The 16,656-nt window shown below is 45.0% G+C and overlaps 1 protein-coding gene across 6 annotated transcripts; it reads left to right on the top strand.

The window, feature by feature from the left end:
- Nucleotides 1-1,989: 1,989 nt before the first annotated feature.
- LOC116936902 (ribonuclease inhibitor-like) lies at nucleotides 1,990-14,328 on the top strand. 6 transcript variants are annotated; one of them, XR_012940581.1, is made up of 5 exons: nucleotides 1,990-2,987; nucleotides 4,968-6,922; nucleotides 9,915-10,001; nucleotides 13,018-13,101; nucleotides 13,695-14,328. XR_012940581.1 is itself a non-coding variant. In XM_076064113.1 (4 exons), exons 1-4 carry the CDS (start codon nucleotides 6,516-6,518, stop codon nucleotides 13,780-13,782), a joined length of 666 nt encoding a protein of 221 aa, XP_075920228.1. In that variant the 5' UTR covers nucleotides 6,332-6,515; the 3' UTR covers nucleotides 13,783-14,328. The 6 variants fall into 6 exon arrangements, 1 of the variants encoding a protein (XP_075920228.1); XM_076064113.1 differs by lacking the exon at nucleotides 1,990-2,987 and having other exon boundaries at nucleotides 6,332-6,922; XR_012940582.1 differs by lacking the exons at nucleotides 1,990-2,987; nucleotides 4,968-6,922 and adding an exon at nucleotides 9,052-9,133.
- Nucleotides 14,329-16,656: the final 2,328 nt, after the last annotated feature.

Genomic DNA, 16,656 nt, shown 5'->3' with positions numbered 1-16,656 from the left:
GTGTTTGTGGCGAGCCATGCTGCACAACAAACTCAGCCACAGTTATCAATAGCACGTGATATCTACACTGGTTTTGGGTCCTCTAGGTTGTGTCTGCATTAAATGAGTGCCTGGTACAATGGGTAATCAGTATAACCTATGAGACAAACGTGGCCAGGTGTGGTGCTGGCCATTTCTACCCCACTTTGCGTGCGGGTCTTCAAAGGAGCTCACTAACAGCACTTGACCCACCAGTCTGTGGAGCTACATGGGGGATGTTTGTGTTGAAGCTCGTGCTGTCGGCGTAGAAGACGCTCGACAGTTTATCCTCTGTAGGGAGCACGCGTCTGCTGTGTGTAGCGTGGAGCTGTACGATAGTGAAACGAATAGAGTTGTTGCGCCTTGGGCGTAAACATCAATGTACATCCATTTGCCAGGTGTTATTTTTTTCATTTCCTGTGGAGATGTGTGCTGTATGAGAGAAAAAGCGACTGAGCCCACGCCCTCACCCCCTTCTCCCTATTGCATTATCTCCTCGTACTATTTGACTAATCATAAAATCATACGTATATAGTGACACCCCAGGGATAAATTAATATTGCTTGTTATAGCACATTCTTGTAGAAAGAACGCTGGTTAAGTCAGACCGGCCTGTATATGTACAGTTTAGATATTTAGTTTGCAGCAATGCAATACACAAAGAGTTAAATGTATAAATATCTCACACTAAAGAATGGATTACTTGGGTTTACAAACATGATGTACAAAACTCGTTATAGTCTCATGCTCTGCATGCTGTTGTAAATGCACGTGGTGCATACTCACTGACCAGATGCTTCGTTATTATTGATACTAATAAAAAATGTTAAATTAAGAATTTTTTTCATTAATTTCTCACGTTAAACAAATATAGGGAGGCGTTCATCCAGCGGTAGAGAGACAATGGCTGCTGATGATGATGATGTAACGTGCCGCTCATTTTCAAGGATTCCTAAGAGACAGTGCAAGTGGAGATTCAAAGGCATAGGAAGGTGGTTGCACAGACACCTGGACCACTGCTGTCCTGTATAAGTGATTTATTTAACATAATGAACATTATAGTAACATTGACGCTGCCTCATGTGTGTACTTTAAGTTTTGGCTTCCCCACACAAACACACTACCTCCACAAAAGGTCATGTTTACTCATTTGTGTGAAGCGTATTCAAGTTTAATTTATTAGGTATAGCCCTGTGAGCCATGCGGCTCTTAAGTCGGGTGCAACCGCAACAAACAAAATATGAATCTACATTGCAGAAAACTATTAAACCACAACCAGACCAAAATAAAGCTACAAAAACAATGTAACAGCAGTAATCATAGGAACTGTGATTTTAAAATTAACAATAAACGATATACATAACATGTACGACAAAACCTGCAGCCATAGCTGGCAGCACGACACTCCCAGTGTATGATGTGTGAGTGAGTCAGCAGCAGCGTGAGTGAGTGTATGATGTGCGAGTCAACGTATGATGTGCGAGTCAGCGTATGATGATTGAGTCAGTATTAGGTTGAGTGAGTATATGGTGTGTGAGTCAGCGCACAATGTGTTAGTCAGCGCATGATGAGTGAGTCAGTGTATGATGTGTGAGCAAGTCAGCGGCAGAGTGAGTGTATGATGTGCGAGTGAGCCAGCACACGATGAGTGAACCTGTGTATGATGAGTGAATGGGTCAGTGGTTGTGCGAGTGTATGATGTGTGAGTGAGTAAGCGCATGATGAGCGAGTCAGTGCATGATGTGTGAGCGAGTCAGTGCATGATGTGTGAGTGAGTCAGTGCATGATGTGTGAGTGAGTCAGTGCATGGTGTGAGTGAGTCAGTGTATGATGTATGAGAAAGTCAGTGTCGGCTCCCTCTGCTCGCACTGTCGCCCCCCCCCCCCCCCGGCTCCCCCGGCCCCGTCGGCCCCCTGGCTCAATCGGCTCCCTCTGTCGGCTCCCCCGGCCCCCTCACAAACGGCCCCGCCAGCCGCTGCTGGGAGCGCGGTATGTGACGTCATACCACTGCTAGACAACCTCAGAGCACCCTCTACCTATACATTGAGAGCATGGGAGTGCCCACTACATAGGGACTACCCAAGATCAAACCTGGCTCCCACCCTCTAATCGTCACTCAACTAGAGGTGACGCTATCCCGATCATTGCACATTACAACGCAATTTGCCTTCTGCGTGGCATCACGATGGTCGAGGCAGAGCACGTGGTGTCACGCAGCTGCTTAATCTGCTAAAACTGTGTGGCGTTTTGAATTAGGTTCACATTTTACTTTTTTTATCGTAGTGTTGTGTTGATGTGAATGTTCAAATACTTGCACTGAAGAGTGTTTTGAGATGCCTAAAGTGTTTTGATGCAATTTTATGTATTTATATATATTCCAATAACAATTTTAAGCTTTCATTACAATTTAAATAAGTCAATGTATTCACAATCAAATACCTAAAGTCACAATTGTACCTAACCGAGACCTCTCAGATTTTAGTAGCAACATTTTATTTTTTTATAATTATTCTTCCCTGTACCTGGATAAAATTACACGACTATGCTTACAGGTGACACGTGGTTTGTTTTCATTTTCTTCAGGTGACTCGATGCATTTGTCGTGATGGCATCAAAAGATCCTGCATATGAGATCATTAAAACCAACAAAGTGAATCTGCAGAAATACCTCCAGGCGAAGTCTTCAGAAGTGCTTGACCATTCCTATCAAACAGGGATAGTCCTGGACAGTGAATACGCGTCTCTTAACAGCGAGAATGACCCCGTTGTGCAAACACGGCCTCTGGTTAACCTGGTGCTCATAAAGGGAGAACAAGTCTGCATGATATTTCTTGAAGATGTGCTCGTGCGACTGAGATCCGAGATCCCTCTCTTGGATCAGTGGATCTCACAGCATGAGCACCAGCTCAACGTGATCGGTGTCGATCTGAGCAGAACTGCGGGTAAAGCCATCCCTGGAGCAGCTTCTCGTGAGTGATGCTAAACTTCACATAGCCATTCACATGTCTCTGGCAAGTTTAGGTGAAGGAATTGCTTTGAACTGAGATTGTCATTTAATATTAGCAAACTGCACCACCCTTGCATGACAACATTCCTTTCAGAAGGAGGACATTTCTATTCCATTCCATAGCAGGGAAACTACAATTTATCAGCAATTGGGAGGAAAGGATAGATGGATAATGAAAATGTGTGTAAATATCAAAAACTTACATCCACACTGGACCCCAACATTCATTAATTCGTCATATCCTACACCTCCCTGTCCTTGGAAAAGACGTAAACATGGTGATTTTCTACCTCCTCTTCAGACAGACATGGTATTTAAGCTGTAATAATGTAATGACCTATGAAGCTCTCTTTCAAGTGTCAAGCCCAAGATGTTTGGCAATGGCAGCAAACCCATCTGCTGCCATGGTCTCCATGACTTGGTACAATCTGGATTCCACCAAGGCCATGTCATTGAAACTGTTCCCCTATGCAGGGCAAATTACCATTTCTGTTAAACTATGGATGCTGCTTCTAGTTCTTGACCTTTGGGCTGCTTTTGACACCACTCCATCCTCTTGAATCTTCATGGCGATGCAAGTGTTGTCTGACAAACTTATTTCCTGGTTCTGCTTCAACCCCTGGAATTGATTAATATTTTTCCATGCAAGCACTGTCTTCTGTTCAGAAGCCCTAATTCTGTGGTGTTCCACATGGCGCAGTCCTGTGCCATCTTTTCTTCTCAGTACAATCTCCTCGTTTTGAGAAAAAAATACGTTTTTATTATCGACTACCACTGCTATTTCTAATGACACCCAGCCTTATATTGCCATTGACTCATATAACGGAACCTACTTTCCTCTTACACCCTGACTTGAATTGGTTAAAACTTCCTCCAAATAAAATGTCAATATTTAAGCCCTCATCGTTTGTAAAAAGTCCACTCTAACTCATGACTCCAAGTATTTTATTATGGAGAGATTACGGAGAGATTAAAATAACACCATCAAAGTTATGAGCCATCGAGTTAGATGTTAACTTGAAAAGCTGTGATGAAAGATGTCGAGCAAATCTGTCATTAGGGAAATCTCCACTCTCCCCAATCTAGGGGATGCCACAGTGCTTGCTGATGATGCAGTAGCCAGGTTAGTTGAAGTTCAAGTGAACCTACGATGCATCACGTGGGATGCTACGAGTTCTGTGATTTATGTGGCTGTTATTGTGGAGGTGCAAGCACAATGGCGGAGCCAGGATTTTCAGGTAGGGGGGTAACTCCTCCAGCAATAATTTTTTTTTATATATAGGAGTTGTTATTACGTAAAGACTTGTCCCTTGCTTTTTATTCGACGCGTGTGCGGCGATGGCGCAGCCAACGATCGAGGGTCGAATTCGAACCGTGTGTGATCGGCATCGCGCTCGCTGAAGGTGTCCCTTCAGGGAAGTCGTGCACTGTATACGCAACTGCGTACACTTATGTGAATCACTTATAACTGCTTTGCCGTTACTTATTGCCAATTATGGACTCAGACTATTGTCCTATCATCTCATAGAGTCTCTGGCACATAGTAATATGCTACACAGTGGCGGTCGCAAAATGCTGATTTATCGATCGAAATTAAGGATTTCGATCGGATCAGGGGAGGCACGTGCCACCCCCCACAACTGGCTCCGCCAGTTAGCAAACACTGCATCTTCTCTACCTGCAGAGGACCGTGCCTGGTGTACTGCACTCCTCCACCACAGTGTAGCCCCCGTGCTACGTGATATAGGCCAGCTTGAGATGGGAGAGGAAACACAGCCCCAATACTAGTGAAATATAAAAAGTTAAATTCAACATCCTAAACAACAAAAATCAATAATTGTAGGACAAGGCAGGATTGAAATTTACACCCAAATTGATGGAATTCGTTTTTGATATTGCTGATGTACATCGTAATGCTAAATGTGGTACTATCTTTTCACAGGCAAAACAAACAAGACAAGTGTTTGGAACATTTTTGTCATGATAAAAAAAAAATATTTTACAAAGGTACAGTGTTTATAAAAATTGCATTTGTAGAATACGCATCGTGAAAACTTCCACGCAATAATTCGTGATGTACATGATGTTGCTGCATTATCCATAGTGAACGAATTCGCTACGCTTTTTTTAACTACATAGTTTATTTAATCATATTTTTCTGCTATAGCAATGTTTTTTAGTATAAATGAAACTAATTTGTTAAATCATTTCTGTTGAATTTAGATAACCCTGGTGAGGATTACAGAGAATTCTTGCTGAAGCTGACATCATTAACACGAGACTACGACGCACGACCTGGAGAACCTGCAGTGTTTTTGTCAGAGAGGATGCTGAAGCCAATTCTGGTTCCCTACTACCGCCATCAAGAAACCAAGGAGCACGAGTTACTAGCGAGAGGCAAACAGCACAAGGAGCCGATGGAGAGAGCACATAGAGAAGGGATGACTCACAAGAAGCTCTTTGATCCCATCAGTTCCATTGGAAAAAAAACACACCCTCGACTGGTTATTGTGGTGGGGACTCCAGGCAGCGGTAAAACCATGTTGAGCAAATTCATTGTGCACAGCCTTCTGTCAGGTGAGAGAGTGTTTGCACAATGCTTTGAGCACATCGTGCTCATCACGTTCAGGGAGATAAATGATGTTGGAGAGGTGTCACTCGCAGAGCTGTTTTCTGTGATGCACTCATGTTTGGGAAACAAAGCGGATGAGGTTTTCACAAACCAAGAGAGAACCATTTTTGTTATGGATGGGTTGGACGAGTTTGGAAAGCGCCTTCACTATGCCAATACTTGCACTGATCCACGTAAGACGGCAACAGTAGAAGCCATCATTGCTGCCCTAGTGAATGGAAATCTCTTGCCCAAGGCCTCGGTCTTGATAACGACCAGACCCATTGCCATGGAGCAGCTGAGTGAAGTGAATTTTGATCGAGCTGTTGAAATCACTGGGTTTTCCAACGACGATAAACTATCATTCTTAAACAAATTTTACCAAGACAGGAGTCTAGCAGAAACGGCACTCAAGCTCCTGCAGGAAAATGAAATGGTGAATACATTGTCCCAGAACCCTTCATTCTGCCATATAGCAGCCATTACACTGAAGGAACATTTACAAAAGTCTGATCATTCTGAGATTATCCTCAAATCAATGACTGACCTCTTCACGCAATACGTGTGTGGGCTCATAAAACACCATGGACGTGGCAGCCGCGGAACCAAGGAAGTCTCTTGCCAATATGGCTCTGAAGGGGGTTCAGCAAAACATCCAGATGTTCAGCCAAAAAGATCTAGAAGAGTGTGTTGTTAGTTCTTCTGAACTAGGAAGTACATTCATCAACAAAGTGTTCACATGTGAGGGCATTCAACAAGGGAGTTGTTATTCATTTTCACACTTGACAATGCAGGATTTTTTTGCAGCAATAGCCGTGCATCTGTCACATTCAACACGGCCAGTGAGTGACGTCATCAAGGCTATTAAGGACAGCAAAGATGGGAGGTTTGATGTGTTTCGGAGGTTTTTTTTGTGGACTAGCATCAAGCACTCCATGGAAGTTCTTTGAGGGTATCTTGGATCCTCCATCTGCTGATTCTCAAAAGGAAATAATCGAGTGGCTCAATCACAGCATGGAGACTCAGAATGTTGACAGACACAGGCTCATCAGTCTCCTGCACTGCTTGCACGAGCTGCATGACCGCAAGTCCCTGAGTGATGCCACTCGGTCCATGACTGAGATAGACCTGTCATTCACAAGGCTGTACCTGCCAGACTGCTCTGCCATCTGGATCCTGCTGCAGCGAGAAGAACCTGTGGAGACACTCAATCTGTCGGGCTGCGACATCGGCACCGAGGAAATGAAGAGGCTTCAGCCTGGACTGCACAGATGTAAAGAGCTACTGTAAGACTTGCACACCTCGCCTTCACTACTTCACAAATTATGTGTGCATGTGTGTGTGTGTGTGATATCAACTTAGTTTCAATTGAGTACCAGGTGCGGTGTGTAAAGCATCGCTACTCGGGAGACAAAAGCAGCCGGGCGTGATACTGGCCACCCACTCCATCATATGCCATGCCGGCCTTCATAGGTGCTCCCTAACAGCACTTTCCCCAGCAGTCTGTTAAGGCTATACGGCAGATCTTTGTCTATAAGAATCCTCACTTAGTAACTGTGCACACAGTACAATGTAACTCCATTCTCACGTAAACACTCGGTCTTGCGTAGCCCAAGCATGAACACAAATTTTGACAAATTCTTCCCCTTGCCACTGCCATCATTGTCCTCACTCCCCACACGCCACGCTCACCCCTCCCCTCATACCTCCCCTTAAACCCCCCAATCTGCTCCTGCCTTCACTTTTTACATAACCCATTCCCCACCCTTGCCCATACCTTCACTCTTCAGCCGCATACCCACGCCCACTCATCCAATGAGGGATAAGGTTCAGTGAGTGAGTGAGTTCGTACCTGCTTGAGTTGGTGGGTGACTTGGTGGGTGGATCGATGAGTGAATATGTGGAGTTAAGTGAGGATGTTTGTGAGTTGGTGAATGAGTGAATTAGTGTGTGAGTGGGTTTGTGAATGAGTGAATTAGTGTGAGTGGGTGAGTAAATGTACAGTGAGTAGGTGGGTCCACAGTAAATTCTGCATTCACTGTACATTAAAGTACAAAAGGAAAAAAAGTTATGCATATGCATGGATGCTGTAAAGTTTTCCATCATCTTCAGCAACATTTAATTAGCGATGATAGCCCTCACATTATGTGCAGGAAGTGAGGTGACCGTAGGCCACACTGAGAAAATGTAGCCCTGATAGCGACTCTGCGGTGGAGAGTGAGGGTAACGGTTGATCCACGTGTCCGATTCAAGCCCCTGGTTCACAGTGGATCATGGTCAGTGATTGTGCTCACCACTACAGAGACAGCTGATTGGTAATGGGTGTTAATCTTAGTTGTAACGTATTAAAGAGACAAAGATCCCCCAAGTAGCCCATATAAACTGGTGGGGAAAGTGAAGCCAGTGACAGGGAACAAGCACACACTATTACACTGCACTTTAGAGCACAAAGACAATCTCCCCGTAGAGCCTGCACACACTTTTGAGGCAAGTGCTGATCGCACTTCCCTGACCAGCACCGTCCTTGGCTGTCTTTTTCTCCCCATTGCTGATGTTTACACAACATACCAGGTACTCATTTAAGGCTGAGTCACCCTAGATTTTCTTTTATCACTCACCACTGATGCTGTTTACAGATATTAAACCCAGGTCACTTAGTTCGTAATGTAATGTGCCAACAACTTTCCCACCATTCCCCTAAACACAATCAAAGACACTCGTATATACACACAGACATGTACACACACAAACGTACACAGTGCATGCAGCCTTTGGTCACTCCACTGCTGGATAAGGCACTCCCACACCATGCAGGTCTTGGGGGTTATTTGACCATACATCACCAATCTTGTCAGTGTGGGTTGGTGTAGAGCATAGAGATGAATGTTGTTCCATTGCCATAACGCAGCTCCGCAGGCTACAACACCTGTTGTTATGCATGTTAGTCATGGGTAGAAGCACCATCCAGGCTCGTGCCTATTTAGATTTTCAGATGTATTAGATCTTACATGTACACTAATGTGCACACTCTCATATGAATATACACACACTCACTCACATGTACATATACACTAATATGCATATACACGAATACTTGCACGTTACTACACACTCACACACTTTTACACACCCCTGTTTGAGTCTGCAGTTTTAATGTGACAGTATTTTTTACATTAAAATGAATGCAAGCAATCTTCATATAATAAGGATTCACATTCGTAAGGCGCAATTCGTCCAGTGATCTGAGTGCGCCATGGACAAATTAGTTAATATACGCATGTATGTGCAGGCAGTCCCAGGTTTACGGAAATCCGAATTTACAGAAATGCTCCCTTGAATCGTGTAATAATACTCAACGTGTGGAAATGTTAGCGGTAGTTACATAAGTACAACTAGTACAGCACGTTGAGGTTGCGGTCGTCTCCTGCGGAGCGAGGCTTAAGCCCCGCCTCAACCAAAACGCCGCCTTCACCGAGCCCGAGCTTCACAGGATTAAGGTTTTTTTATATCATTACATAATTATTTTCCTTTTGTAGAATTACGTAATTGCTTGTTTTCTATGCTGAGAACTATATATTCCCATGTTTCTATTGCTGGTTTGAATTTCAAGTTTATTTCATGAGTTATTTACTTTAGTTCCTGTGTGTGTGTGTATGTAGGTTTGTAGACGAGGAGCGGTAGTGTAGCGGGTAGCGCTACGCTGGGCTATGAACCCGGCGTCCTGGGTTCGATTCCCGCTCACGGCCAACACCGGTGCCAATTATCTGAACCGGACCTAGGCCTCCCTCTAGGTCGACTCGGCCTCAAATGAGTACCTGGTGCGGTGTGTAAACATCATCACTGGGGAGACAAAGGCGGTCGGGCGTGGTGCTGGCCACCCACCCCCTCGTGTGCCGTTCTGGCCTTCATACAGTAGGTGCACGCTAACAACACTTGCCCCTACAGTCTGTTAAGGCTACACGGGGGATCTTTGTTTTTTTTTTGTAGAGGAGGTCTTGCAAAACAAGACCCTTGTAAACACAAACACGTTTCAGATTATAAAGGTACAGTGCAGTATAAATGAATGGATGATTGTGAGTAAAATATTCGCGAATGCCACAAATATCATATGCTTCTGTGTTATACATGAAACAATGAGCAGCTTTGCTCATGAACGTGTGTGCTCTGGTCACGTGCACCGCCATTGTGAGTGTCCCTCACTCACCGCGTGTTTGACTCCGCGGTTCCCGTGGGCTCAGTGAGTCAGCGCTGTCCCTTCTCCCGTCCACCCGGGTTTAGGCTGAGTCTCAACGAGATCGGAGACAGCGGACTCCAGCTCATAGCGGACGGGATGTTGGGGAGAGAAGGGAGTTTGGAGACGTTACTGTGAGTAATGTCCTGATGCACAGACACTAATATAAGCACACCTAAACAAATATATACACACATACAGACACAAAACACAAAGATACTCAGTATAGCATGATGTTGTATTTTTAACGTCGATTATAACTTTATTTTAATGCACTCATCAATTAAGTTATTAACCACCCTTATTACAGCACTTTTGACCACTATTAATTAATAATACAATTGTCACATTACCTACTCTAACCAATGATATTATTTTAAATTATATTATGTTAATACAGTAGATCATCGATTATCCGGCAGCCGGATTTTCAAAAACACCAGATAATCGCATCATTATTTAAAATGACTTATTTTTGGAAACTCTTGAATAAGATTACGTTTTAATGTGTTCTGTGTGTATTTAGTGTTTTAAATAGATTGCGATATGAAAATCGCTTAAGAAAATATACAAAGACAAAATTAATATCCTGCTGTAAAAAAGTGACTATTTACTCTTCTTGGTTCTTTCGGCAAAGTCGCGTAGAAGGGAAATAATAAAATAATAAAAAATTAAACATAATAAAATAAAATTATCACGACGTTTCGGCCACAACATTTACTGTACTCCACTCACCACTCCAATATCAAAGACTCTGCATGGGGTGATGTGTGTACTATGCTATTGTTAAACAACTTGTGTTTGACAACATCTTTTGTTTGACAACAACTTGTGTTTGACAACAACAACTTGTGCTTGTCAATCGTTGGGCTGATGTAGCTTTCAAACCGGTGCTCTGGTGAATGCCGAATTGCACTAAATTTTCGCCAGATCGCACTTTATACTTTATGTCTATGACTGTAGTTATTAGTCATGAAACATATACGTGCAGTATTTTCATTGTTTAAGTTGTTGTATGTAGTGTGTAATGAACTGTATATATTATTTGACACTGAAATAAAGCATAGCTGCTCTTTGTTTTTTTCGGTAAAGTCAGGTATTAATAAGAAATAATAAAATAACATTATATTGTACGACGTTTTGGTTGCAACACAAGCAGCCATCATCAGGTACAGAAGAGCTAAATTTACGAGAGCGGGGAAACACATAGCCTCAGATGTATATTACAGACACCCAAGTAGGGGGAACTAACACAGATACAACAGGGGACACAGAGAGAGAATCACACCAAACAAACAGGGTTTAGCAAAATTTTGGAAACCATATGAAGCAACACAGACGGTCGGTCAAAACACAATTAACGCATAGTCCGGTTGATCACGCTATTTCAAAGATTGCTAAGTTGCAAGTTAAGTATGAAACTCAAAATACAGACCGTGCGCACACACACACACAGACATCCAAGGAGAGCGAACCAGCACAGAGACAAGCACACAGTGAAGTCGCCTTAAATAGGCAGAGAAGGTAAGGCTTAGAGACAATGGGACAAATCAGCATGAGGTATGCATGGAGCAAAGTGGGGCACGGCAGCACCTACTCAGAAGCTACAAGACCCACACACAGGCAGAGACAGCACGGTAAAGTCACGTATTTAAACGTGACTTTACCGTGCTGTAAATCCTGCAGTCACAAAAGCTTCAAATCAAGTTTGAACCAACTCTTCGGGGAGGTATGAGGTCTGTGTCTTTGTGTTGTCTCTGCTTGTGTATCTGCCTTTGTGTCTTGGCTTGGATTTGTGTCTCTCTGCTGTCTCTGCCTGTGTGTGGGCCTTGGTGTTTCCGAGTGTGCGCTGCTGCTCCGCACTTTCCGCGCCCCCTTTGCTCCATACATACCTCATGCTAATTTGTTCCATTGTCTCTCAGCCTTACCTTCTCTGCCTATTTAAGGCAACTTCACTCTGTGCTGATCCGCTCTGCTTGGATGTCTATGTGTGTGTGTGCAGTCTGTATTTTAAAATTTCATACTTAACTTGCAATTTACCAATCTTTGAAATAGCGTAATCAACCAGACTATGCGTTAATTGTGTTTTGACCGACCGTCTGTGCTGCTTTATATGGTTTCCAAAATTTTGATAAACCCTGTTTGTCTGGTATGCTTCTCATTCTGTGTCCCCTGTTGTATCTTTGTTAGTCCACCCTACTTGGGTGTCTGTATATACATCTGAGGTGATGTGTTTCCCCTCTCTCATAAATTTAGCTCTTCTGTACCTGATGATGGCTGCTTGTGTTGCAACCGAAACGTCGTACGCTATTATGTTATTTTATTATTTATTTTTATTACGTGACTTTACCGAAAAAAACAAAGAGTAATTCCTGCAGTCACGAAAGCTTCAAATCAAGTCCAAAGCATAGCTGCTTGTTTTGTCACGCACTTTGTGCCGATCGCCGGCCTGGTTCATCCTTTGGAGCGGTTTTACCGGTTTCATCGGATGTTGGAACCCAGATAGGCACGCTCTGGATTTAATCAATGATCATCTGTATTTAACGTCATAGATTACAATTAAGAATTTTATATAATGAACGGCTGCAATCTTGACATTAATTGTCCACCCATACGTTTACATTAATAACGCCACAACCTGACTCTTATTAAAGCTATACATCACCAATGGCTCTGATACGTCAACCCTATACATTTGAACATTATTTGATCCTTACCCAATATACAGTTTAAACCAGCCTTGGCCTCGTGATGGATAGCGTGGACATCTGTGAAAGAGAGCTTTTTAGATTTTCGGATTCTCCATTATTAATAAATATTCAGATTTAGATTCTGGCTCCTCTGCCTGTATCTAGTGGCCTTTCATGGACAAACGCGATTTTTAATACAATATTGCAGACCTCACCAAATGCGGTGGGTTACGTTCCTGTAAAATGCCGTGTTGGACAAAGCCGCATTAAACAATTCATAGACAAATAGGTTTGCATTCCTGGGTCCGAAATGATTACTCCCTCCGTCTGTTTAGCCGATTCTACGAGATTTCCACCCTCATTGTGCTAAAAGATGTTGAGTTGCTCTCCATTACTTGTGAGTGTGTATACTTTTTATTTTCCAGTTTCACCCCACTCAGTGCCTCTTTTCTCCCTGTAGTCTGGAGGGCTGCTCACTGAAGGACAAATCGATCCCAGCTCTCCATGACATTATAATCACCAACAAAGCATTGAGGGAGCTCAGGTAAGTTATGCTGCTCGTGTCTCATACGCGCTCTGATTGTTGCTACAGACAAAACAACTTTGATTCGTCATTAACACTGTTGCCTTAGAATAAAACATTAAAAAGGCAACGTTTTGGGCAATGGACCTTGATAGCATGTTTGTGTGCTATGAGAGCCATTGCCAGAAGTGTGGGGTGAGTAGTGGAGTGTATTCCAGTCCATTTAATATTCTCTGGTTATTTCGGTAAAGTCACGTAGAAAATAAAATCAAATAATAATGGAATAGACGTTTCGATTGCAACAAGCAACCGTCATCAGGTAAACCACCGCACATAACCACAGGCGTTATAGGCAGCAGAGCTAAGTTGCAGACAACAGACTGCAGTGTGCAACACAATCCACCGTTGAACTATTCTACGATCCTAGATCTGCAGTCCCTGCCATCACAGACCTGCCTTGACCCGCGTAGTGAAGTATGGTGAAGCAGCTCTCATGGCATGGGGAGACCTTCATCCAGCGTGGTTGTTGTAGGCTGCGTGGGTCTCGAACTGTGAGGCGCTGCCCGAGTCTCCGTGTGAACCCGCGTCAGCGTGAACCTCTCTCTGTGCTGCAGGGTGAACGACAATGACTTCAGTGAGGAGGGGAAGAAGGAGCTGAGGAGCAAATGGACTCCCAGAAGAAGCCTGCAGTTGTATATTTAAGCCGATAGGCGACGCTGGCCCTGCAACAGATGGAGCTGGCCCACGTGCAACTCGCACAGCAGCCCGGCGCATTTCACCTCAACAGCTCCGATCACCGGCACAGACTCTGAGCCTGACTGAGACGACAATGATCGGGGAGCTTTCTCTCTCTGTGAACCCCACACGAAGCCAAGGGTGAACGCGGCTCCGAGATTCTGATGAGCGTGGTGATTCCGATGATGTGTAACTGTATTTATGAATGTTGTGTAGGGAATCGATGTTGGGGCTCGTGGGGGAGGGGTGGCAGGGGGAATGCGGAGGGTTGCGGGGCAGGGGGTGATTTTCAATGGTCTGGCAGCTCACCTGTTACATCACGTAGCTACAAACATTTTCATAAATTTTGCATTAGTCACAATGCCATACACACCATACAAATCGTACACCTAATATGTTTTGCTCATAACTTGCCCATTGCTTTCATATTCATTCTTGTGTCAACTCACGTTAAAATATCTTCTTTGTTATTGTGTGAACTTACGTTCAAATAAACCATTTTTTTTAATATCACCTTCCTATTATTACATTACTTATCTTCAATTACAGCTTTCGTGACTGCAGGATTTCATATTCTTTGCCGCCCGGGTAAAACTGCATGGCCGGGAGTCGAAGCCATTCCCTCTACACCTTCGGGTGCGACAGACATGTCCTCTGGCTCCCACATTAATTTACATCTATTTTTACCACGTACTTCCTGAAGCCTTCTATCTGCTACAGCTACAATTGGAGGCAGATCAATGCCCAGGTGTGGTCAAGGGATTTCTCCCTATTGCTCAACCATGTTACGTTTGCCGATCTGGTAATTGCTGCTTGCTCAGAGGAGGAGTTGGAGGTGCTGCTGCTGAACCTTGAGCTTTCTTGCTGAGAGGTGGGGCCTTAACATCAGCCCCACCAAAACTAAGCTCCTGCCTGGGTATTTTGTACCATCGGACACTCCCAATTGGTGATAGGGCAGTTGTGGAGAGAGTGGAGAGTTTCCCATACCTGGGCACTGTATTCATGAGAGGTCTCACTCCGAATCAGTTGTGTGGCATTATCTTTTCATCGCTTGCATAATGCTGTGTGGAAGCTACTTGGTCTGTCGCTCTGAACGAATTTTGAGGTCTTCTCGGCCACAGTCATTCCCTCACTTCTCTATGCTTGTGAAACGTGGAGAAGAGATGGTACAGGAGGATGAGGAGCTGAGTGGACTTGCCGATGACTGGTACCAGCGGTGTCAAGATCAGCCTCTGTGGAGGAGGCTCTTGAAGGACTCTACTGGGCAGTTGGAGGCAGTCGCCCTCCAACAACAACGGAGAGGGGGAGGAGCGACGCTCACAACAATGAGCAGAACGCCGGGTGGCTAAAGCACAGCAAGTTGGCACAGTAGGGGACACAGGTGGTGCATCGGCCACTCATCTCAGTCATTCGACCCGTGGCACCTGGGTCTGCCCCGTGACCCCCTGCCAGCAGGCTTTCAACACTTCACGTGACCTCAATGTGCACATAGCCTGGCACAAGCGTCGTGGTGACATCACCGCCACTTAGTGGCGAATGGCGGTTGTTGTTTGGTGAATGAGTGTGAATGAATGTGTGACTAAGTCACTTTGTGTGAGTTAATGTGTGTGTGTGTTAATGTGTGTGTGAGTGTGTGGGTGAGTGTGTGAGTGGGTGAATGTGTGAGTGTGAGTAAATGAGTGAGATGAGTGTGTGAGTGTGATTGAGTATGTGAATGTGTGAGTGTCTCTGGCCAAGTGAGTGAGTATGTGAGTGTGTGGGCGAGTGAGCGTGTGAGTGAGTGTTTGAGTGAGTGTGTGAGTGAGTATGTGAGTGTGTGAGTGAGCGTGTGTATAGCATGTGGGGAGCCTTTGTGTCTGTATTAATAGATACACACTTAGAGTTAGACTCACGTAGACTCTGCAAAGACAAAGATCTCCCTATAGCCTGTAACAGACTGTAGGGGCAAGTGCTGCTAGCGAGCAGTGCCTATGAGGGCCGCCACTGTGGCACACGAGGGGGTGGGTGCCCAGCACCAACACGCCCGACCGCCTTTTTCTCCCCAGTGGCGATGTTCACTACACACTGCACCAGGTTCTCATTTGAGGCTGAGTCGACCTAGGGGAGGCCCTGGACTGGTTCAGATAATCGTCACACACACACTCTCACTCTCACACACTCAGTTTCACTCACACACACTCACACTCTCAAACACACACTCAGACAAACACTCTTACACACACTCACTCACTCTCACACACTCAGACAAACACCGACTCACAAAAAATATTCCGTATAGCCTTAGACTGTTGGGGCAAGTGCTGTTAGCGAGTAGCAGCACCAATGAAGGCCGGCACTGTGGCACACGAGGGAGTGGGTGGGCAGCACCACGCCCGGCCGCCTTTGTCTCCCCATCGGCGATGTTTTTACACACCGCACAAGGTACTCGTTTGAGGCTGAGTCGACCTAGGGGAGGCACAGGATCGGTTCACATTATCGTCACTGGTGGTGTTAGCCGTGAGCGAGGATTGAACTCGGGTTACCGGGTTCGTAGCACAGCGCAATGCTAACGGCCACACTGCTGCAGGGAGCGACGTGTAGAGGGCTCCTTGTTTATTCCTCACACTTGACAGGCACAATCACTGAGCGACGTATACACACTGGGCTACGCATGGCTGACCCACTCATACGGCCCCATCGCTGGCGTCTAAACTACACAGCTGGCTGACTGATACAGCGACGATGACGATGGGAGACGTACAGCAGATCGGCCATGCGGCCGGGCGATGAAGAAGAGATGGCGGCGAAGACAGTGACGGCAGCCGGGACTCAGACCCCCACCACAGCCCCGAACCTCCGGTC

Source organism: Petromyzon marinus, unplaced genomic scaffold (assembly GCF_048934315.1).
Source record: "Petromyzon marinus isolate PM22_M1 ecotype Great Lakes invasive population unplaced genomic scaffold, UKy_Petmar_22M1.pri1.0 PM_Scaffold_31, whole genome shotgun sequence".
Lineage (NCBI taxonomy): Eukaryota > Metazoa > Chordata > Hyperoartia > Petromyzontiformes > Petromyzontidae > Petromyzon > Petromyzon marinus.
The sequence above is the reverse complement of the archived record's forward strand: the minus strand, read 5'-3'. Positions and strand labels throughout refer to the sequence as shown.